This window comes from Ylistrum balloti, unplaced genomic scaffold, assembly GCF_031769215.1.
Source record: "Ylistrum balloti isolate Yb309-2 unplaced genomic scaffold, AGI_CSIRO_Ybal_v1 Utg371412, whole genome shotgun sequence".
Taxonomy (NCBI): domain Eukaryota; kingdom Metazoa; phylum Mollusca; class Bivalvia; order Pectinida; family Pectinidae; genus Ylistrum; species Ylistrum balloti.
The window spans coordinates 331,634-355,667 of NW_026782742.1; the positions used below are offsets into that span (position 1 = coordinate 331,634).

The window sequence follows — 24,034 nt, forward strand, 5'->3', positions numbered from 1 at the left end:
ATCAGATTTAAAAGCAAAGTAATAAGTGTGAAGACTTAAGAATATACCTGTTTCTGAAGTCTGTGTGCAGAGAATTTGGCTGATTGCTCTCTCCTTTCTCGTTTGAGATGTGACCAAAGCCGCCATTTCTCTAAATACCTGGGGATACACAAACATACAATCTGAGTTATGGTAATTTACTCTATCACAACAACTATTCCCTTTACTTTGCAATCTATAGCCTTCAAAACCATAGAGAATCATCTTTATCAACTACAGAAATATGCCGTTTACCCCTTAACAAGTTCTGTCACTTTTTCACAAAAAAATAACAAAATAAAAACAAACCAATGGTAATCTTCGCTCTAGTGTTTGTCAATAGTTAACAATGACTGGTGATATGCTCCAGAAGGTCAAACCAAATATAGAGTATCTGAAAGGATTCCAGCATTTTCATGATCTCAACAAGTTATATACACAATGTTATAGATGCTTGTCTACGTTCTGTGTTATGTGACAAATTTGGGCTAGTCATTTAATGTCTTCTCTTGAAAGTCATCACTATGTAGCTTGAGATGTGAAAGTGATGTCAAGCAGGTTTGTTTAGAGATTAACAGACATTAGTCCTGACAATCAATAACAGTAACTATATACAAATTAACACACAGCTGTTCCACACCCTGTCAACTTACCTACAAAGTAGAATTTTGTTAAAAGCTTTCTTCAGCCTATAGATCTGTTGAAACTTGAGGTTCCACACTGCAAAGCATTTTCGCAAAGTCTTTTTCTGAATACGACCCTTGACCTCTGTTTCCAAGGGTAGCAGAGTTTGTTCTTCTGGAGTCAAGTTAGCCCACAGGTGACTCACATGCTCCTGGTGGCGTTTCTCTTTTGCCTGAATAAAGGAAGATCACTTATAAATTAATTTTTTTACCTTATTTTCAAATTTTCCCTAGTTTTGCACAATATTTTCCATTAACTCAAAATGTTAACATTTTCTATAACATTAAGTTCTAGTTCAATCAGCTTTATTATCTTTATATATAATAATTTGCCAAGAAATTTTATTATAAAGAAATTTTATCATGTTTGTTGTCACTAACAGTAACATAATAACTGACCTTCTCATACCAAACTGGAAATATCTTTCTAAACACCTTCAGGGACAGGTGATGATGGGCAAGGGCAGATAACTGTTTTTTCTGTCTGCTTCTACATTTGTTTTCATACAGAGTTGTAAACACCCATACTTTCAGAGATGATTCCTGTCAAGTAAAAACAAACACTAGATACTACATGTAACTTAAGAGTGGAATAAAATAGGTTTATTCATAATGTATAAATTTGATGAAATTTGTATGGATAACTGCTCTAATGCACAAGTCTTTTTTAATTTTTATCAAATGATTATTACAGACTCATAGCAAGGAGTTGCTCCCCTAATATTATACAAAGTTTCTTAGAATTTCCTTTTCCCTCCAAATCCAAACATTATATATCTTTATTCTTATGAAAGTAAATCCTAAAAAGTTGAAAAAAAGGTACATGAATTTTTTTTTTACATGCCATCTCGCTTCATAATGATTGGATTATCTATCCAAATGTGAAACCTATTAAAATGAACATGCCACATAAAATGTCCTGCTATAAATTTTCTACCTTATTTATCCACAAATAAACCCCTGCAAGCAATGAACCGCTTATTTCATTTTTGCAGAATCATCAATTTTAAAAAAAGTATTTCATTACAGTAAGTAGTTTAGAAAAAAGACGTTATGAAATTTTAAAACAAAACTTTTACACTAAAGGAGGGGGCTTATTTCAGCATAGATACAGAACAATCCATGGAATTACAATATAAATAAATAAATACTTCAGTGTTTGAATTACAAGATATGTGTACACGGACGGGCAACAAGTGTGTAGTCTTGCCTTAGAGTTATTGACAGGGAGACTCCGCCCTTCTTTTCTTTTTATCATAGTCTTTTTTATGATATATAAGAAAAAAATAGGTCCAACTTCAATTTCCTTGTTATATCAGACAGGAATCATAAAAAGTTTGTTTTATCCCTACAACAAACAGATGTTCTTACAAAATCAATATTGGTATATTCATCATCCTTACACCTAAAGCTAGCATCCCTACCATGAAATGTTTGGCTTTGTTGTTATTGGTTTGGGCTGTTCTCCAGATCCGCAAAACATGCCTCATCTTCGCTTCCCTTATGTAAGCTTGCAGCTGATTGGATAATGTTTTCAGCTCTCGTTGACGATAAGTGAATTCCTTCCACTGATCAAACGCAATACTTATTGGCCAAAATCTAAGCCTCTTCACAGCATGGAAAACCAATGTCTACGAAAAATGTAAAAATTTGTATCATAATACTGAACTAAAATTGAATAGATAATGTAGTATGTGATGATAATTATTCTATAATATTTACTTTCATATCCTTTTATTAATCTATACTTATTTGATACTTTCTGAGAGCCAGCTCCTACAACCAAATGAACATACAAATGTTGCTGAATAAGTTTCCATATAATGTAATCATGATTTTGAATATCAAAAATTCGTTATTATAATATTATTGATAAATCGAACCTAAGATTAATATGTTAATTCACAAGGACTCATGATCTGTCTAAAAAATTAAGTCGTTTTTCTCAAGGACGTGTGCAGAATAATCTATGAATAAATATGAGTGTTTGATATAGCTGTAAATATATATCTAAACTGTATGCAGACCATGAGTGTAATCTTCATGATTACATTTCAACATGAAATTGGAGTTGTCTCCCCTCACCCAAAAGAAATTAATTTGGACTTCAACACATGAAAAAGTCAATAAAATGTGTTGAAATCGAATTTGGTTACAATGCTCTAAGTCTACATTTATCCATCCAAAGATTGGTAATTACAATAATTAATTCATATATAGAGTTATCTACCCTGAGTTTTTCAGTTTTCACAGCTTGTTCCATAGCAAACCGAGTATCAAGGAAAGACTTGTCAGCCAGAGTAGGTCGGAGGTTCAAGTCTGTAGTGATGTTGTCTTGGTCCAGATTCCAAAGGCTGAGGGAGGGTGAGAACAATCTGCGAAAGACAAGGTGTTATTACAGACTGCACTTATTTCTTAATTCCTGTTTTCATAACTAACATTTCATCCCGTTCTGACACAATGTTGTCCTTTTGCCACTAACTGACTCATATTACATTGGTAATTATCACCAATGAATGACATGTATTATATATGAAGTGAACATCAATGAAAAATTTCATCTAAAACACACTTCACAAGTGATTTTAATCTGTTTGGTTCTCATCAATTCATTGTAATGATCCTTCTTCAAAATTACCTCAGATTTATCATCCCTATTCTCAAAGTGACATGAGTCTGCTCTCTGACTTATGCTTACCAATAATCACCCTCCCCTCCCCACCCTACCTCCCAGACAAGCCAGCAAGCAAGCATTCAACTAATCAACCAACCAAACAACCCTTATCCCCTCCCCCTGTCCGGTCCCCCTAAACTACCCTCCCATCGATCCGCCCCCTCTAATCCTCTCCCCTAACTGACCATCTGTCCCTCCCCTACCCCTACTAATCCCCTATCCCTACTAATCCCCTACCCCTACTAATCCCCTACCCCTACTAATCCCCTACCCCCACTAATCCCCTACCCCTACTAATCCCCTACCCCTACTAATCCCCTACCCCTACTAATCCCCTATCCCTACTAATCCCCTACCCCTACTAATCCCCTACCCCTACTAATCCCCTACCCCCACTAATCCCCTACCCCTACTAATCCCCTACCCCTACTAATCCCCTACCCCTACTAATCCCCTACCCCTACTAATCCCCTACCCCTACTAATCCCCTACCCCCACTAATCCCCTTCTCCTAAACATTACCTTCTGTTCGGTGTTCCTGGGCCACCAGAGGAGTAGTAAGCTTCTATCCTCCTGGGAGTGCCTGTCCCTGGTGACAAATAGGGGTCATTCCTCTCACTAAAGTCTGTCCGTGGAGACGGACAGATGTCACTACTTGGAGACAGTCCATATTCATAAACACCTACATAGAGACAGTATTTCTGATAAATGAAAAACCAGTTCTTGTACTTTTCAACCTGACATTAGCACTTGTGTTATCTGTGATTGAATATTCTTACCACTAAACTGATATCTGAACAGAAAGTGAGGTGGGGTTATCATCAGGCATGGGCTTACTATCAGTTAGAATATGGTAATACCCTTTTAATATATACCAAACCAGATTATTTTTAGACATCATTTGCTTATTGTCAGTGAAATATGGTAATACCTCTTTGATATAGACCAAACTAGGTTATTTTTAGACATCATTTACACATCGTACAATAATAAATTTCTTCCTAATGTTATCTAGTTTTGAGATACTAGGGTACTCTATGTTGTAGTCTCAATATCATTATAAGAGACTACCAGGGGTACCCTTCTTTCTTCAGTAAATGATAAGGCAGTTGACATCATACCTATTAATCACCTTATAAATCCTACATATATTTACTTCTCTCTCCAGACAATTGTCTTTACTTGACAGACTCACTGTAATGACCTTTCGCTAAAATCTATTCTGTTGCCTTGAATTATTAGTATTAACATACCCGACGATATGGACATGTGATCTCCACTTGGTGGCTGCAGGCCCAGACTCGCAGCAAAGTTCTGTACAGCATCATGAAGCCTGGCCTGTGTGAGATGGTGCCATGCTTGTAGAGCCTGAAGCTGAAGTTTACGACAGAGGATGGCCTGGTTCTCTCTGTAACAGGGACATTACAAACAGCCTGTTATTACCAGGTGAAAAACATTCCAAAAAATTCTTGAAAGAGCATACTGAGTATGACATAAACAAGATGTCACAGTTAATACAAATGACTCAACAATGAAGTGTATTATAAATGACAATAAATGGATGAAATGTGAAGTTTGGTCAAAATCACTCAAGTAATGATGCAGCCAGAAAGCTTACAAGAAATTTCTAAAATATTTCATCTTGCAATGAAAACTCATGTTTGACCATGAAAAGAAACTCCTGGCTCATATATTAAATATTTACCTTGCAATGACAATGGCACGGAAATGTCTCCGCCAAAACAAAAAGGATTTCCTCAGAGTGCAGTCTGTCCTTTCCTGGTTCATCTTTACTACAATGGTCACCTCATTGACAACCTTCTCTCGGACATTGGCTAGCCAGAGGTCAAAGTGTGACCTTAAAATGGCCATATTATATTCCTGGAAAAGAAAAGAAAAATGAAAAAGTTTAAAGAAAATATGTGTTGTTTTATAAAATACTAACATATCATCAAAATTGCAATTCAGGAAAAAATGCAAACAAGAGAAAGTCTTACACAGAGTCCTTTACAAAAGTGAATGAAAAATAAGACCAGGTGTGCCAGCAGGCTTAGCGTTTTCAACTGCATTATTGGTCTCTACCATATAAATTTCAAATCTTGTTTTTTTGTACCTCTATTTGATTGGCTTCCACACGTCTCTCCAGCTGTCCAAGGGCTTTCTCCCGCCAGTAAAGGAAGGTCTGTTTCACCAGCACCTTCTGGTGGAAGCAGTGAGCTGCATGTTTGCGTGAGATGATAAGCCTCCAACCCTGCAGTGAACGTCTCAGACGATTTTGGTTAGTGGTTTTACTCACATCTTTTTCCAGCTGGTGAATTTGATACTGGCGTCTGCAATGTTTTCATGTCCATAATTATGTAACATATTTATATAAAATGATAAGAGATCATCTTTCAGGTTAACTTTTTGAAGCATTCAAATTTTTTTGTACTTTACTACAAAAAACAATCATTCAAATTTGATTTCTGTTGAACTATACCCATAAAAATGTAACAGCAAATTTTCTTAGGTTGGAAAAAAATTGCAGTTCACTGAATTTTTAAAAATAAACAGCAGCAGTGTGTATCAGATAAAAACACTTAAAACATACAGATGAATTTCCCTACAAATTACCTAGGTACCAAAACATGTCAAAAAGGAAAAGTTATGCTTTTAAAATCGGCGAAGTTTTTCTCGCACAATTCTTAAATTACTGTTATCGCTATAAAGGTTTTTACAGCCATTTTACAACCATCCTTAAAACATTTATTCAAAGAAGGATGGAAACAATTTCCATTTTGGGTAACTGCTTTGATTAGTTTTGTTTTGTTTAGTTTTATTGCCAGAAATAAAATTTACCTCCAGATTAAAAACTTGGATCGTAGTTGGCAGGTCTGGAATTGATCACTACTTTTCTTACATGCAGCTTTGTGTTTCACTAACCAGCGCCAGTTGTCAAACACCCTGTTTAGGTAATTGATCATATATGTATTATATATAAATAATTTTCATCAATTTTCTTTCATTATTCTTTTTTACATATTTTTCATTCATACATCTACTGATATTTTTAAAACTTTTTTTCTCAATACATAAATGAAAAAGATGTCTATTACAGAAGACTTTTCCTTACTTATCCTTCTTTAGAAAAAATTGCTCTAAAATAGACTACATACTCTGTTACCATGGCCCTCTGTCGCCGTAGCAACATAGGTTTGATGGTGAGGCGTTGCTGTGTAGCTATCCACCAGGTCTGGAAGCTTCGTTGCAGCTGTGAATGTTCCAGAATCATACGCATCTGATTGGCTTCTTGTTTTTCACTGTTGACTTTTGATTTGGCATCCAACCATCTTTGAAACATTACTATAAAAAGGATAAGTGTTGCCTGGTTTCATTGATGAATAGTTCCAGATAACATGGTTCTTTTGGGTTTTTTTTTAAAATAATAACACTTATTTCACCTGGTCAAGTGAGCCTGAATGTCGAGGTGATAGTGGATACTGGATCACCCAACCTCATAGGAATCCTTATTTTTCATTATGAACTGACAATTGTATGCATGTATTTCTCTTTTATCATTAAGAATATCATCTCAATATAACAGTGGGCAGTACCCACAACAGCCAATCCTGAATCTCAAAAAGGCAACTCCCACCAACCTCCCAAAATGACAAAGCCCTGCCCACCTCTTAGAGGGACTAAGCCTCACTTACCTCTCATAAGAGCCAAGTTTCGGATTGGCTCAGTGGCTTCCAGCAAGTTGTACAGCATATGGCGGTGACAAAGCTTCTTCCACTGAACAATAGCTTTTCTGTAAACAAAATATCCAGTTATAAAATATGATGGTAGATTCAAGTTAAAACTGAGAAAGGCAGTTTAACCTGCCACATTTGCCAGATTTCTGTCTCATACAAGTTATCAATTTGAGGTCTCTTTTTTCATGCTATTTATAAATCAAATATCAACAGTTTTCATAAAAGTTAGCAAACAGGCTGAAGTGATTGTTTTATTTTGTTTAGATAATTTATATAACAATCAGTCAGTTGTGTTCATGATTTCTTAAACAATACAAATCAGAGAAACTTAATATTGCTACATTATCTCAATGTAGTAAAACCTGAATTATTCTGAAAAAAAGAAGAAATTATTCAGTAATGAAACCAAATTAAGTATTGTTTATTCAGTTTATAAACAAATGCGTACTGAAAAAAAAGCCGTCACAATCTTTTAAGATATGAAACAGAAAATAAAAGAAACAAAAAATGATGTTTTTCCATGATATGCAATGTAAATAAATAGGCTTTAGAACTAGGTGTCACCAGTTGAAATCCTGTTTTTGATTTTCTCTACCAGGTATATGAGAATCCAATAGATTTGAAAAAGAAAGACTGTGAAAAAGTGAAAAACATGGAGAATTTGGGGAATCTGGTGCATCAAAATATCATATAAATGACGGATTACCGACCGTGCTATATCGGGTAGATGGATGTATTGTTGGTTATTACCTCACACAAATGTTGGACCAGAACTGCTTCGCTTTCTGTACGTCCAGTCTGTCCTCAAATGTTTGACGCCAGATGGACAGACATCGTCGCTGTATCTGTTGGTCTTTGGTGCGTTTGTAAACTGCCATGATCTTCCTGTACAAAGTAAGGATTGGAGAGATATGGTTACTTTAAATCATTATTCATAAAGTTACTTCCTTTTGAAATGATAAGGCAATACATACTTGATCTATTATGTGTAAAAACATTTAAAAGCAATATTATAGAGATTTACTGTTGAAGCTACATTTTATAAGAATTATTATAAATCTTTCAACTCACATGCATGGAGATTTTGCGCTAGTTCCAAACTTGTGTTTATATCATAATATTTGCCAAAATGTATTAAATTTTTACAAGAATTTTTGTACTCAAAGATGAATTTTAAGAAAATACTTAAAAAATAGCAGGAATAGAAACTGTTTTCAATAATCAGCTAATCATTAAATTGACAATAGTGTTGTTATAAAGGCCTAAAAATGTCACCTACACTGATGATAACCATGAACCTGACAACAATACCACTGTGAACCTGACAATAATACCAAGCATAGTGAACCTGACAATAATACAGAGCATAGTGAACCAGTGATCTAATTCAGAGCAAGATCTGACTTATTAATCCAGCAGTTATCCCCAAGTTGTGACAAATTACTTCTGACTCAAGAAAGAGTGTGGATTTACTTTAGGACTATCAGATCACTTTTGTTAATAGCAATTTGCTACTGAACTTCAAAAGGTATGTGTAGGATTATTACAAGGCAACTGGGAAAGGGTTTATTTTGGCAAATAAATATGATGTGCATCAATACAATATGTGTGGAACAATAAATTTTTTTGAAAGAATTTTCTTTTCTTTCAGTACATATACAATGTAAGTGTCATTGATTGCCACTGAAAGATGAGGTTACTTTGTACATGAGGTAATCACACACCTGCTGCTCTCTACAACATGCACAGTATGAGGTTAAAGACTAAACCACTATTAATTAAGTAGGCAATCCTAATTACATTCAAAATACAGAAAAGCATGTCTAATTGTGGCAAGACAAATGATTCAAAGTCTGAAAATAAAGAATACTTGAACTCCCTAAAAAATTATTCTTTTGCCCAAAAACAAAAAAAAATAAAACGCAAACATTTCTTTCATAAAATAAACATTTAAAAAAAAATGATGAGACATTCAAATTCTTACTAAGTCATAAATGATAAAGATTTTTTTACATAAAATGAAATGAAAAAGACATACAGTAGAATATCATTCTAAATGCCAAAATTCAGAAAACAAACAGCCAACTCCCCAGCATATTTACACACACAAAATAAAAAAGTCCACAACATGTTGTTTACCCTTGGTTGTCAGTTCGTCGCACAAAGCAAAGCCTACCACCATCAAAGTAATTCAAATTTGTTACATTGAATTCATAAAATGTCTAGATATTTTAAATATGAAATTTTAATTTAGATTTAGATTTAGATCCACATGTAAGATTTCATATAAGGCAACTGACATTTTTGTTGAATCTTAAATGTTGATAGTATAGGTTTTCTAGCCTTGGCTGCTGGGTTTTTCCAGGAAATTAGCCTGGAGGTAGAGAGCAGTCTTTTATTTAATATAGGCTGTACGCTTTGAACAGAAAAATCTAACTGATCTGCAGTCTTGCCAGGAGTTTTTCTTTCTAATAACAAATTACATTGCAGTGGAAAAAGCGCATACTTGTGTACTATCAAAAAAAATTATCATGCAATTTCCGAAAAATATTAATATGGAGAAAAACACATAAATGTTTTGACAGGATGTTATTTATTCTGAATAGATGCTTAATTTTCAAATAATCTTTTAATATGATGTACTTTGTATATAACATCAAATTCATTTGAAAAGAAACCTATCCATTTAATTTTTATCTTTAAGTGTGCATTTTGGTCTCTAATAAGTAAAATTTGAAAAGTTGTTGCTGATTGTACAGCATTCTATGGGAGGAATTTTAGGAGGCTGATTAATACTATAAATCTAAAAACTGTTAACACCAGAAATATGTCACAAGAACATTTGTGGGTGAAAAAACACTTAGAAATAGGAAGAGTCACGAAGATAAAAATCAGTAACACACCAACCAACATCTGATACAATGACCAATGTGTCTCACTTCGTCAAAGTACATGATTCACTCAGAAAACACTAAAATTTGTAGATGAATTGAAATCAAAATGGCAACATTTCCAAGACTTTTAAAGAAGAGTGTTCCAGAAAACATAGAAAACAAGAGGTAAATGAATTTCAGAAATTATATCTACAAAAGCTTCACAGATATAAATCAATTTTTGAAAAAATTCTCCATCCAAAAGAACAAAAAAAAAAAAAATATCAGCAAAAATATTGAAATTCACATAATTCACTTACATTTTATGGTTTGAATTGCTACAGTATACAATGAAATGAATAGAAAATATATGTTACATTTGATAACAACTGATGAAAAAACCCTTTCTCTAAAATAGTCAACATAGAATTTAAACACTACATTAATTTTATCACTAGACCAAGTGTTTGATAAAATCAACTCCATTTGAAAATGAACAAAAAAAATAAACAAAATCACTAAAGCACTAAAAACAGGTTTCTTAAAAAAAGAACTTAACACATTGTCGTACGCTTTCACACAGCAAGGGAGGTAACTAGATTGTTCTAAGGTGACTTGTGTGAATAAAATGTCTACCATCTATAAATGCCATAGGTGTAAATATGTGGAGATAGTATAGTTGTATTACCTTGCTGAAGCTTTATATGCTCTAAATGGACGAATCAGTTTATATTTGAAAATTGGAATATCTATTTAGGCACATATTTTCAAAAAATAGATAAGTAATTTAGATCATCTTTGTACTGTTTATTTCTTATTTCCAATCATTACATTCCCAATTAGAATTAAATTTTCTGTATTCAGGAAGTCTTAAATGCTTCTATATCTTGTAAACTTATGATATCTGAAATACATACAGCATTAACCGTGTAAAAATTTTGTATGAAATGGACAGGAGGTGGGCTTATGATACGATACCTCTAACTCAAAGTCAGGATGTGGGCTTATTATAGAATACCTCTAACTCAAATTCAGGAGGTGGGCATATTATAGGATACCTCTAACTCAAAGTCAGGATGTGGGCTTATCATAGGATACCTCTAACTCAAAGTCAGGAGGTGGGCTTATTATAGGATACCTCTAACTCAAAGTCAGGAGGTGGGCTTATCATAGGATACCTCTAACTCAAAGTCAGGATGTGGGCTTATCATAGGATACCTCTAACTCAAAGTCAGGAGGTGGTCTTATCACAGGATACCTCTAACTCAAAGTCAGGATGTGGGCTTATTATAGGATACCTCTAACTCAAAGTCAGGAGGTGGGCTTATTATATACCTCTAACTCAAAGTCAGAATGTGGGCTTGTTATAGGATACCTCTAACTCAAAGTCAGGAGGTGGGCTTATTATAGGATATCTCTAACTCAAAGACAGGAGGTGGGCTTATTATAGGATATCTCTAACTCAAAGACAGGAGGTGGGCTTATTATAGGATACCTCTGATTCAAAGTCAAGGGGTGGGCTTATTACTTCACAACATGATAATATTTTTTATGATTCTAAATAACAGCCGCAAATATGGGTGGGCTTACTACAGGACCAGGGATTTTGATGTCAATTAAATATGGAACTTCACTTTCCACGTTTACTTGAATAGAGCAATGTACTATATGTTTCAGACCATATAAATTAATTCATAAGATTAAAACTGAAATTAAGTCCTAAAACACCTCTTTTGTGTAGTATGTTATAACAATACATATCATCCTGTAACATAATACACCTTAGTTTCTTGTATTAGATTGGTTTTGTCACCTAGTAACCCTATTGGTGGCCTCTCTTAAATACCCCTGTGGTGCCTCTTTCTATACATACTTGAGCTCTTTCCTGTGGTGAGTGTATGCCCGCCATTCCAGTAAGACGTGACGAACTAGCGCCCTCTGTAGATGGATAATAGCAGCTTGGCGACGTCTTTGTAGAAGTTCCACATTTGCTCGCCATAGTTGTAGGGCTGTGGTCAGAATGTCATGTCTCAGACGTGCCTCATTCTCTAGACGCTCTGCTAACAGTCTTGTCCACTCTACCCTCCAAATATGGAAGGCATCCCTGCATTTTAAATGAGCATTTCTTAAATTATGCAATCCATTGTTTGACACCAAAAGTGCCTCATATGTTGTCTACAAAGTTTTACTCAATTTCTTGTTGTCATTGCTCAGATTGTGAAGAAAGTTTCAGCAAAATAGGAACATAACTTGTGTTTATAACTTTTTAAAAACCAAATTATGCCTTTTCCCTAAGATCAATTCATTATTTGAAAACGCAATAAAAGATTTTTAGACAGAAAGAAATGAAGACAGTAGAGTTAGCTTATCCCATTCATATGATTAACATACAAAATATTATCCCTTCAGTATCACCACATCATTAATGATGACTTAAAGATGCGTGAAAGTGATGTTTGACTGACAGAAAGCCATAACTCCATACAAAATGAATACCAACACAATATCTTAGACTTTTGTGGTTTTTTTTTACACTTTGTTATCTATAGTTTTACTTGTAAGCTGAAACGGGGCACTTTATATAATGTTTTGTATAAATTCAGCCTTTCAGCAAATCATGACTAGAACAAATGTTAAATTTGGAAATTTTGGCCACCAGACATTAATACATCCTTAACAATTCAACTGATGTTTCTTCACTATTTGAGAATTTGACGCCATATTAGATAATCTTTGATAACCCAGAATAATACACACAACCTACATTTGTATTCTTAGGCTAGTACTAGTAATTAAATGCAGTTATCCCCCCTTACACCATAAATTATCTCCCCTTACCTTATGAGTCGCCTGTTGTTGTTTGTACGTGTCCTCTGTACAAGTAGCTGGTCATGCCACTGTCGGAACATTTGTTTTGTGGTTGCCATACGCCAGTGTTCTCTGCTTATACTCATGTCGCGTTGTCGCTCTACTTTACAGACATGTGACGCCTGGCGCCAGGCAACCAATACCATGTGCAATGTCCTCTTTCTGGTCACACAGAGAAAAAAGTATAATAAACTATCACATCTACATAAGAAGGAAAACAACAAGCGATACTATAACACCATAATTTCATTAACCTGCAAATGGTGACACATAAAATCTTATAAGTTCGAAAAGACAGTTTTTAATAAAATATTTCTTTTTTTATCTACATTACCGTATACAAAATCTAGATTGCTATATTGAATTCTACAAAACAATACACAAAATCAATATTTTCACATTAAACTTACATCTTCTGAGTTTTTATAGTTAAGATTTTCAAGTGATTATATTAATAAAAATAGATAACCAAGATTTCCTCCTTAAATTTCTGTAAAATTGCAAAATTATCAAAGGAAGTAACAACTCTTCAAAGCAAATTCATGGATAGGTAGATATTATATGGTATTGTAAGCCCATGAATGGAAGATAGAGCACATGTCAATGGCAAATAGACTGATTAGAAAAGTCAAAAGTTGATATTTTTCTTAATCTGCTAGTCCAGATGATTTACCTAAAAAGAGTTAAATTGGCAAAGATTTCAAAAATCTTCTTCAGACCTAGATATCTTGCATCATAGATATGTTTAGAAATTTTAATGCAACTTTTGTTACCTGTGATGTGATCTGGCAATGCTAGACTTCCTGAAGACCATCACCATTTGGACAAACATCTTGTTTTGTAAGTGATGTGAGAAAAACAGGCTGAAAGCCATTAAAATGAGTTAATGACACACACAAACCATCCACCAACAAATCATCATTGTCTGAACTACATAATACACCATATAGGTAATATATCATTTGATACATCTTCAATATATTCAATAAATAAAATATTTTCATTTCCATTTTTTAATCTCAGTTACTGAGAAATTAGATAAAGTGAGTGTTTAAAGAAAGTAGGAGAATTAAAAACATAAGGTAATGCATTCCAAATTTTAAATAGGGAACATGTCACAAACTTACACATAACTGTACAGTATTATTCAACAGTGCACACATTACTTGTGGTTGTCTCCCCTTACCTGGCTGTCCTGACTCTACATTTCTTCTCCTTTGCATCCCTAGTGAATAGTTTCCAACACCTCAGCTGTTCAGTGAGTAGAGTTGTTCTAAAATTCAAAATTAAATATTATTAAAGTTTTTAAAGCATTTCCTATGTCTACAAGGCCAGCTGAAAATTTATCAGCATTACTTATCAAAAATCAATATTTCACAAAAGCTTATTTATAGTCAATACATTTATTTTTGATCTCTTTACTTTACTACCATTTAATGAATTGCATCATGTTTGTCTGTCATTTTTATTTCAAGGTTTGTTTTCAACTTGAAAATCAAAGTTATAAATCCAAACATCAGAAAATTTCAGTACATTTCAGAAAAATAAAATACACTGTCATTATTTTGATTGCCAGCTGTTAATATTTTACCTGAAATGTAAATCAGCTTTGTTGTCCTTGAGTCGTGTGATGAATTGTGTGCGCCACTGCATCAGAGACATACGTAGTATCTTTTGTTCACCTTGGCATCTAAGTTTCCTTACTCTAAAATAACAGCAAAAAAGTAATTGTGAATAAAGAAACATTTCATAGCATCTATTTTTATAAACTTTAGTACAAAAATATATTGAATCACAAGGAAGATTTATCTTGAGTTACCTCCCTTTGTAGATATTCCTCTCTCATTTTAATGCTACATATTTGAATTCTGCTGGTAAGCATGTGATAGGCAGCAGACAGGTATGGAAGAATAAAGCATTTTCACAGTTGTTTGTTTATTTTCTATTGATCTCGACCAAACACTTACATTTCTGATGATTTGATAATTTGTTTACATATTCAAGCAACAAATACCTGGGTAAGTAACAATTATTTCAGAATAAGTCAATTTAGAAATATTCTTTTCACAAATTATGTCATTCATTATTGTATGATCATGTAATAGTAGACACATAACCAGGTGTATCTTTATATTCTGGTAAAAGAAATAAATGACAATCAACCTTGCCTATACATTATTTTTTTTCCCATTTTTTTTATTTTATCTGATTCAATCTCTATCATATTTCAATTTAGTAATTAGAAAAAAATTACACATATACTTATTAACATATTGAACTATCAGGCAAAATATGGATACAGAATTATCATCCTCTGTGATTTGAAAAGTATGTAAAAAAAATTTAAGAACAGTCATCATAATCTTGTAATTGATAATAATTCATTTAAACTTCTGGTATTTCATTTAATTAACAACATACATGTATTTAATGCTTATTTTTATAGATTTGCTCTTTAATCCAAAAACTGGCTTATCTTGTAATGAAATGACTAACTAATGATTATTAGTTAGGATGGAAAAATCTATGGGAAATGTGAGATGAAACATGAAAATTAACATGAAATCACATCAATAACAGATCAAATCTCAAATCAAAATCCATATACCTCAGCCAATCAGATGTCTTGTAACACTTATTTTGACCAATGCCAAATTAGGATAGAAGCATCAGTGTGGTAGCCAATGGCAAACATGATTTCATAAAACATGTAGTTCAAAATCATGATTTGATAAAGAACTTTTCATATACAGACATCTGGAGTTAATTGAGCACCAAACATTAGCATGAACAAATATACATGTAAAAGAAAACATTGGTGGGCAAGTTGTTACCACTGGTATCACAAGTTTGTGCTGCAGGAACAAATAAAACATTGAGATTTTGTGAAAAGTGGTTTGTCAATGAAATATTTGCCCATGTATCTATTACTATTCAGTGCTGTTTAATTAACTGTATTTGAGTTGTAACACCATAAGTTCTCTAAATATTTCTCTTCTCATCAATATGGCCTACGTAACTGCCTTTATATAACACAAAAAAGTATTTTCAAAAATGCATTATCTTAAATAGGACTAATTTTATATAACTTCTGGATTTTTCATTTCAAATCTAGTTTGACTCTGTCATGTTGTTGATAACTGATGAAAACAACAAAATCAGGTCGTAATATTCCGTAAAAAAACAAATTATGACAATCTGAAATATAAAATGAGTGATTAAAAAGGAAAAATCTTGAAAATTGTCAGAACAGATAGATATTTATGAAATGTTTGATGACCATTTTTTTTTCAGTTAATTAAAATTTTTATCCATCAGTTAGATGAGGTAGGGGAGATAACTCACATTTGGGAGTACGGCACAGACAAATGTGAAGAATTTGGGTAAAATTCTGTGACACATGTGAAGAAGTCAGGAACAATATATCTATTACTTACATCTCAAGTACACATGTTTGTCTTTGACATCTCCTAAAAATGTCCATTTCATTGTAATTTTGGCAAAATGTGAAACAAAACAATTCTCTTATGCCTAGAAATAAATACTGTTATTTAAAACTTATCCCAAATTTCTTTTTTTTTATCTCCTTTCCTTTCATTTAATTCAAATTCAAAATTTTTTTCAGTCAAATTTTTTTTATTTTCAAATTATACTTATATAATGTACCAACATTCCAAAAGCATCCATTACTATATGCCAAAAATATAAATACCCGGTACATTCTTTTTCAGCTTTTTCCCCCTTTCTTGTTTTGTGTTTTTGTAGGTATACAAACTTCAATGTGGCTTGTCCAGGTGGTAGTACATTCAATTCTAGATCAGGAAGTCATGTCATTCTTAAAAAAAGAAGTCTGTTGATTTGAAGCTTTTAATATACTTACTTTTGTGATTCCAGGGTAAAGCACTGCCATCTACTGAAGGATTTTTCCAGGCGTTCCCGACGGTTCTTCATGGCTAAATTTTTCCACTAGAATATCAAACATTTTCACCAGTAAATTAGAGAGCTGTAGTAATTGACACATTCGAAACATTTTTTAGAATTAAAAAAAAAATCTTTTCTTAGAGAAAATTTATGCAATATCAAGAAAAAACTAATATTCAAATACTTGAACATGCTTTCATATACCTTGCTATTCCTAACAAGCTAACAATTTCTCAAAGTCTACACTTTATTTTCAAAAGTAGTAGAGGGATTCCTTTCACTATACATATACCATAAATTGGGATGTTACAGACCTCTGAAATTTTTTATTTTTTTTTTGTTGTCAAAATGGGGTGCTATTATTTTGGTTTGTCTGAATATGGTTTTTCATCATCACTGAGTCAAATTCTGGCACTAGATATCCCCAGTTGTTCATCTTTAATTAGTCTTAATGTGGTGTTTTCTTTATTTCGGAAAGCTGTGTCAAATTTTGGGTTTATCAGTTGATCATCTTATTGGTAACTCCTTCATCAATTAGTACTTCTCCTCTGCAAGATTAATTCTGTTTAAAATTTGGACAATCCCTAGGCCTAACATAGATCTCGTTAGACAGAGCAACAAACACATCTTTATAACATAATGTTAGCATCCAATAAGGGGCAAAATGAATGAAACCTTAACTGTCCCACAGACTGAACTTGTAATGTAAGGATGTTGCTGGGATGAAAATTGTTGTGACTATTTCACAGATGACTTTACACATTTCTATTCAATTGCTGAACAGTTAAGTGGCATCAAAAATCTGTCATTTGCATTCTTTGCATGAAAAATTGTAACAGAGATTTTAAAAAGCGCACAAAAAATTTTCATTTCTTTTTTTTTTCTCAAAGTTTTTTATTTAATCATTTAGTTTTTTTTTTTAGTTTCTAATTTCTGCTTAAATTTCTTATCTGATATTTGTAGGTGTACCAGAGTGTTGAATCTCATTCTGATCATTGTTCAGGTATATAGGTGTATCATAAACAGATGTAAAACATCTTTATTTAAGGATACTACCACTATAAACGACACTTCCCACATGTCACTATTTATAAAACAAGTGTTTCATTAGACAGACCTGACTGTCAAATCAGAATAATTCTGGAATGTTGACACTATTACAGTGATGTCTTCATAAATTGGTTAGTCTGAATTATTCTGAAGTTCTTCTGACATTTTCTTTCATATCTGTCTTCATTTTATGAATATTTTTGGTTTGGTTCATTTGGCACTTTCTACCAAAATCACTGAATTTGCGAAGGTATCATAACATCCAAAATTCCCAGATGCGGTTCCTCCATTATATCAATGTTTTGAAACTGAGTTATTAAAGGTGAGCATGTAGAACTAACCTGTGTGAAGCGAGCAGCTAGTACAATGCTTGTCATTCGTGCCTGGAGGATGTCCACTTGAATCCGTGAACGACTGATTGCCCAAGAAAATGCTTTCATACCCTTTCGTAGTGAGTGGTATCGATGTAGAGCATCAGCTTGACTTTCCTTCAACTTCGCCATAGTGAGATTTTTCCAAATCTTGAAGTATACCTTCAGAAGACGATCTCGTAGGAAGATCTCGGCCCTGTGTGTTTACAAAAAGGTTCTTATTTCTAACTTCAATATCAATAACTACAGATTTGGAGTATGAACAGATTCTTCCATTCAAGATCAAGAAAATCTGAGTTTGGTCTGAATGTATTAAGCATGATTTTAAGGTTTTATTTTTCAATAGCCATTCATAATGTTACAGATGAGTTGAACAACAATGTGTAGGGAGAGATATTGCAGGTATAAATTCACCTCTGAAGATAGGTGTCACAGGTAACTTTGCATAGAGACATTTAGGTACAATTTTACTTGTGAAGGTAGGCACCATGGGTATCTTTGAGAGAAGAAGTTAGGAGTACAAATTTACCTCTGAAGATAGGTGTCACAGGTAACTTTGCATAGAGACATTTAGGTACAATTTTACTTGTGAAGGTAGGCACCATGGGTATCTTTGAGTGAGTGACAAATTTACCTCTGAAGACAAACGCCATAGTTAGCCGTGTCCAGCAGCTGTTGGTCACTGTCCAAAGGAGTTGTCATCTGTACAGGAAGTGAACCTGCTGAATCTCGTTTCTTTTTCTGTATTTTGATAAATTTGCTCCCAAGACCTTGTCTGAGACGACTGGAAGGTTGACTATTACCCACAGCAAACTCACCACTAGCTACTGAAGCATGGTCACTAACACGTAGATCCATGACACAGTTGTTCTGTCTCTGATCACGAGATTCTCTCCTCTTGTCTTTGTCAGACTTTACCGAGTTATCGTCAGATTTTAACAGTCTATCTAAAGAACTATTCCTTTTCCTCTTTTTGAATTTGTCATCTCTACTGCTGAAAGAATTTTTCCTCTGTGGATCAGAACACAGCTTTGTAGAGATATTTGAGTAGATTTTTTCTTCCGATTCTGGGCAAACATCTTTGTTGTTTAGTCCAGATTTCAAATCAACGATATCATTCAGAGCATCGTTGTCTGCTGAATTCTTTTGCCACTCCTGTAGGGCATCTTCCAAGAAATTTTCTATATGAAGTAAACGTGTATGAGCGAGACTGCGATCATCTCCATCTATTTCAATATTGACCTTGCTTGTGACCTTGTCTTTGTCTACAACCTTGAACTCTGTACCATTGAATAACTTTTGATTCACATTACCAGTCGCTGCTTGATATTCTCCATTTCCTGTCTTATAACCACCACGTGTGGTGCCCTGGAAATGCTCGGCTGACTTAACAACAGGCGTGGACATGTTGGTTGACTTCTGTTTTTGGTGAATGACATTTTCTGTGAAAGAGGAGTCCATATACTTTTTGGATGTACTATGATGTTTGAAACCTCTGTGACTTGTTTTATGAAGGCCCTCATCCGTCTCTTCTACACTGTGATTTGCATGGAATCCTTTCTTGCGACGTCGAACAAGCTTTAACCATCGCCGGAAAAAACGAGCCTTCAATATAGAATAAATTAACGTTTTGAGATAAATTTTCTACTGAATATATACCTACAAACACAAATGTAACATTTATTTCCATTTTGCTCTGATATCAGTTTCATATTCATCTGATGCTTTAAATGTCTGCACAGTTGGAAACATCCTTGCATTGTGTAAAATGTCAATCCAAAATTCTTTGTCCTTGACAATGCGTTTATCAAGATCAATAAACTATATAGCAAGTTTATTTCACTATCGGCAATAATTTAGCATAAATCTTAGCCATGTCATATTCTTAAATATTGAAGTCCAAGAATTTCTTTTGTAAATATCATGTAATTCCTTCTTGCACATGTCTTAATGTAAAGATAGTGACAATAGTAAAAAAAACAAACTCTTTTTTTTTCTTTTAAACATTCAGGAACACAAATACTGTAAAGATACCTTTAATATGAGCTCCTCTCGAGTGTGTGCATCAGCACTATAGAGCCTCTTTATGAGTTCTGCGGCCTGAATCACACTGGACTGACTGCCAGAAGACCATACTGATCCTGACAGACTGGTGTCAGAAACCCTGCAACACAGATATATGTACATATGAAATACTTGTACATGAAAGAAAAACCAGCTAGAAAACTGACCAACCATATCTATTTCCGCTTACCTCCCCTTTTTTTGTGTGTTTTTTATATTGTATATATAACTTGTAATTCCAAAACAAAATAATTCTCCAGGCAATTAAATCAAAATAACAATTTACTAATAAAATTGATAACGGAGGCTTAAAAGTCAGTTCCAAATTGATGTCATACGTGCTTCCTCTATTTCACATCCCCAGGATGTTCATTGGAATAAACAAGGGATGTAAATTACTTAAATTTTCAGAACCAGTCATCTTGACCTTGACCTTTAACTAGTTTTACCCCTTACTGCAAAGCCATAATTTGATTTTATTATTGTAGACTGGAAAACATTCACAGAAGGTTATTTTTACTCTCTTACCAAACTGTTAATTCATTTTCAATTTGTGTTTATTTGCCTCTAGATAATAAAATGTATATTTCTGCTTTGACATCAAATTTCAGCCCACCTCATAATTTCTCCATTATTGACGAAAGTATACTTATTTTTCAAACTTGCCTGATTCAAGACTCCTAATTCATCGATCACATTAAGTGCCATTACTATAAATTAAATATGGTATTAAATAAAAAAAAAATTCAGAAGAAATACATGTACAGTGGACTCTTTGCCATCCAGATATCTGCCTAATCTGGTGAAATACATGTACAGTGGACTCTTAACCATCCAGATATATGCCTAATCTGGTGAAATACATGTACAGTGGACTCTTTGCCATCCAGATATCTGCCTAATCTGGTGAAATACATGTACAGTGGACTCTTAACCATCCAGATATCTGCCTAATCTGGTGAAATACATGTACAGTGGACTCTTTGCCATCCAGATATCTGCCTAATCTGGTGAAATACATGTACAGTGGACTTTTAACCATCCAGATATCTGCTTAATTTGGTGAAATACATGTACAGTGGACTCTTTGCCATCCAGATATCTGCCTAATCTGGTCAAAGAATTAAGTCCTGATTCCAACAATATTATAACAATGGACTCTCTGCAATCCGGAACTCTCTACAACCGACCAAATTATTCGATACCAAAGGTGTCTGGTTTAGATCGATTCCACTGTATTTTTATCACATATTGGAAACCCTCCTTACAAATTGTTACACTTACTTTGATTCTGGGGCATCTTGGTATTTTTTGGAAGAAGGTTGTAAAGTTGTTCTGGAAACCTGAGTGGGATTTCTTGGCGGAACAGGTATATCCTTTTCTGGTATTATCTGTAAACTTTCATCCGAGAGTCCATTGTAATGATCATGATCTTTGGCCTGCTTCTCCTGTTTCCTACGATTATTTTTCACGCGGAAATTTCTAGATTTATTTCTGTCTTTCCAATAATTTTTCTCGTTTCGTATATTTCCATGGCTGCAAATGTCCACATTTTGTTGATTATCGTAGTCATCGCTGTCAAAATCAGAATCAGGTATGTTTTCTTTAGAAGAGTCTGACATCGAATGATCCCGGTTCCTGTGCAGTGAGTCACCTTTTTGTTGGTAGCGTTTACTCTTCAAACTTTCACCATTGATATGTTGCCCTCCAGATTTCAATTTTTTAGTAGGATTAGTAAATTCCTTTTCAGGAGAATATTTTGATCTTGGAGTTCTCTCCCCGTAATTGTAACTCTTTCCTGTTTGAAAAGAGCCTGTATAACTCTGCACATTTGTTTGATATTTGGTTTCTACTACCGGACTAGATCCAAATTTATTTTTTTCATTGAATGCGCCATCAAAATTTTCAACATTGGTATCTGCTTTTGGCACGCGTGGACTCAATTTTTGCTGTTTAGTCACATGACCCATTGTTCTTTGACCCGATTCGTTATCTTGTGAGGACGAAGCTGGAGGGTAATGTGGAACATTACTTTGAACATTTTTCAATCCACGATATCCGCCATCTTTGTTGAGCAATGATGCCACATCGCTGAGCGGATCACTTCCTAAGGAGACATTTGTCTGTGCGACTTGACTAGGCTTCAATTTATTTTTACTGTGATCAATATGGTCACCATTTTGTATTGGATCAAATTTTCCATGAAAATTAGACTCCCTGATCCCATCCTTCTTTTTCATTTTCATTTCAACTTCATCAACATTACAACTGTTGGTGTGTTTGTTTGCTTTCCATGAAGACGATTTTACAATTCGGTCATCTTCCTCCGTTTGAACAATAGTCTCCAACCCTTCAGAGAAATTTTGACAGCGTTTCTTCCTGTCATGACGTTCTATATAATCATCGAGAATATTTGACACTGACGTGTTTTTGTTGACAAGATTTTGAATATCACGTTGAGGGGTTTGTCGTCCATCCTTTGGGTGGTGCTCAATGTTATTCTCCATCATATGTACATGAGCCTGGTAATTTATATAAGACATGCGAGATAGCTCCTTGTCTACTTTACGACTCAGAAGTGACCGTTTTGCCCTGGCAGTATCATCTTCTTTCTTAGAAACTTTGACGTCCATATCTTTTTTGCTGTCCACAGTAAAAGTATTGGAATTGATTTTTGATATTCGTTCATCTGTGGGCTGGTCAACATTACGTTTGGATTTTAAAATAGAAACAGGATCTTTCATAGGTATAATTAGTGATCTTAATGCTGCAATTTTGTCTGTGAAATCTAAGCCTCCATTCCTGAAATCAGTACCTTGATCATCCTCATCATCATCACTATCAAACGCCAAAGTTCGTCTGACTTTACTTGTGTGTTTGTGTTTCCCTTGACGATCAAGATGGCGGTTGTTTCTGTTCTGAAATGAAACACCATGTCTACTTTCCCTGCTCCACAATTTAACCTTTTCACCGGATTGGAAATAAGTTCTATCCCGGGGGCCTTTCCGATGGAGATGTTGGAAGGGCCCCTTGCCATCCTCACCATGTACAGCTGTAGACATTTTAACTTATTCTCACACTACACTGTCAACCGTACTCCATGTTACTTTGTGTCATTTTCCTGCAGCTGAATCCTAATTCCTCAACATCTATTTCAGATAATCTGTAATACAAGACAATAGTAGTTAGATAATACTTATATTTTGTGTTACATCTCCATTTGCTAAAAGGTCTGTCCTAACAACAGTTAATATAAGTGGTTTGGGGCTCATGTTAAAACGACAATTTCATGACCTATTCTCCAGGATATGTATACAATCAAGCATTACCATGACTTCCATTCTAAAATAATTTAAGTCTAAAAACCATGTAATTATTGCAATATCAATGAAATTTAACAAAACACAAGACTAGTACAATTTTTTTCAAAATGGTCCTTCACATTAAAAGCCAATCGAAACACATTGATGAGTTAAGATAAGGCACTATTAAGCCCTAGAGCCATCTTCTAAAACTAGTATTATGAAACGTTCACCGCTACAGACCGTTCCATCCAACTGAGTCATCAGAACTCTGACATACCCAGACAGGAGAGGAGTCTTGGAGAGGAAAAACCTGTCAACCAACCATTGCCTAAATTGTTTTTATATATGGATTCCTGGTGCACAAAACTTGAAATTCGTCAATTTATCTCTGAATGGTAAAGGTATTTGTTCACTAAAGTAGACTGATAAAACAACGGACGTCAAGGAGAGGCATCAACAAGAGATCATGATGG

The 24,034-nt window shown here is 34.1% G+C and overlaps 1 protein-coding gene across 1 annotated transcript in view; it reads right to left on the reverse strand.

The window, feature by feature from the left end:
* Positions 1-23,318, reverse strand: part of LOC132562420 (uncharacterized) — a 34,876-nt gene extending 11,558 nt beyond the window's left edge. The window contains exons 1-24 of the mRNA XM_060227163.1: positions 21,541-23,318; positions 20,227-20,356; positions 18,827-19,797; positions 18,163-18,388; positions 16,731-16,816; positions 16,288-16,320; positions 14,442-14,555; positions 14,037-14,123; positions 13,624-13,713; positions 12,821-13,012; positions 11,856-12,086; positions 7,860-7,994; positions 7,068-7,165; positions 6,531-6,717; positions 6,214-6,318; positions 5,489-5,705; positions 5,081-5,256; positions 4,629-4,783; positions 3,898-4,057; positions 2,932-3,076; positions 2,126-2,332; positions 1,101-1,244; positions 672-874; positions 48-138 (exon numbers count right to left, since the gene is read on the reverse strand). Coding sequence (XP_060083146.1) covers positions 48-138; positions 672-874; positions 1,101-1,244; positions 2,126-2,332; positions 2,932-3,076; positions 3,898-4,057; positions 4,629-4,783; positions 5,081-5,256; positions 5,489-5,705; positions 6,214-6,318; positions 6,531-6,717; positions 7,068-7,165; positions 7,860-7,994; positions 11,856-12,086; positions 12,821-13,012; positions 13,624-13,713; positions 14,037-14,123; positions 14,442-14,555; positions 16,288-16,320; positions 16,731-16,816; positions 18,163-18,388; positions 18,827-19,797; positions 20,227-20,356; positions 21,541-23,318 — 5,961 coding nt within the window. The remainder of the gene's footprint in view (positions 1-47; positions 139-671; positions 875-1,100; positions 1,245-2,125; positions 2,333-2,931; positions 3,077-3,897; positions 4,058-4,628; positions 4,784-5,080; positions 5,257-5,488; positions 5,706-6,213; positions 6,319-6,530; positions 6,718-7,067; positions 7,166-7,859; positions 7,995-11,855; positions 12,087-12,820; positions 13,013-13,623; positions 13,714-14,036; positions 14,124-14,441; positions 14,556-16,287; positions 16,321-16,730; positions 16,817-18,162; positions 18,389-18,826; positions 19,798-20,226; positions 20,357-21,540) is intronic.
* Between the last annotated feature and the right edge of the window lie 716 nt (positions 23,319-24,034).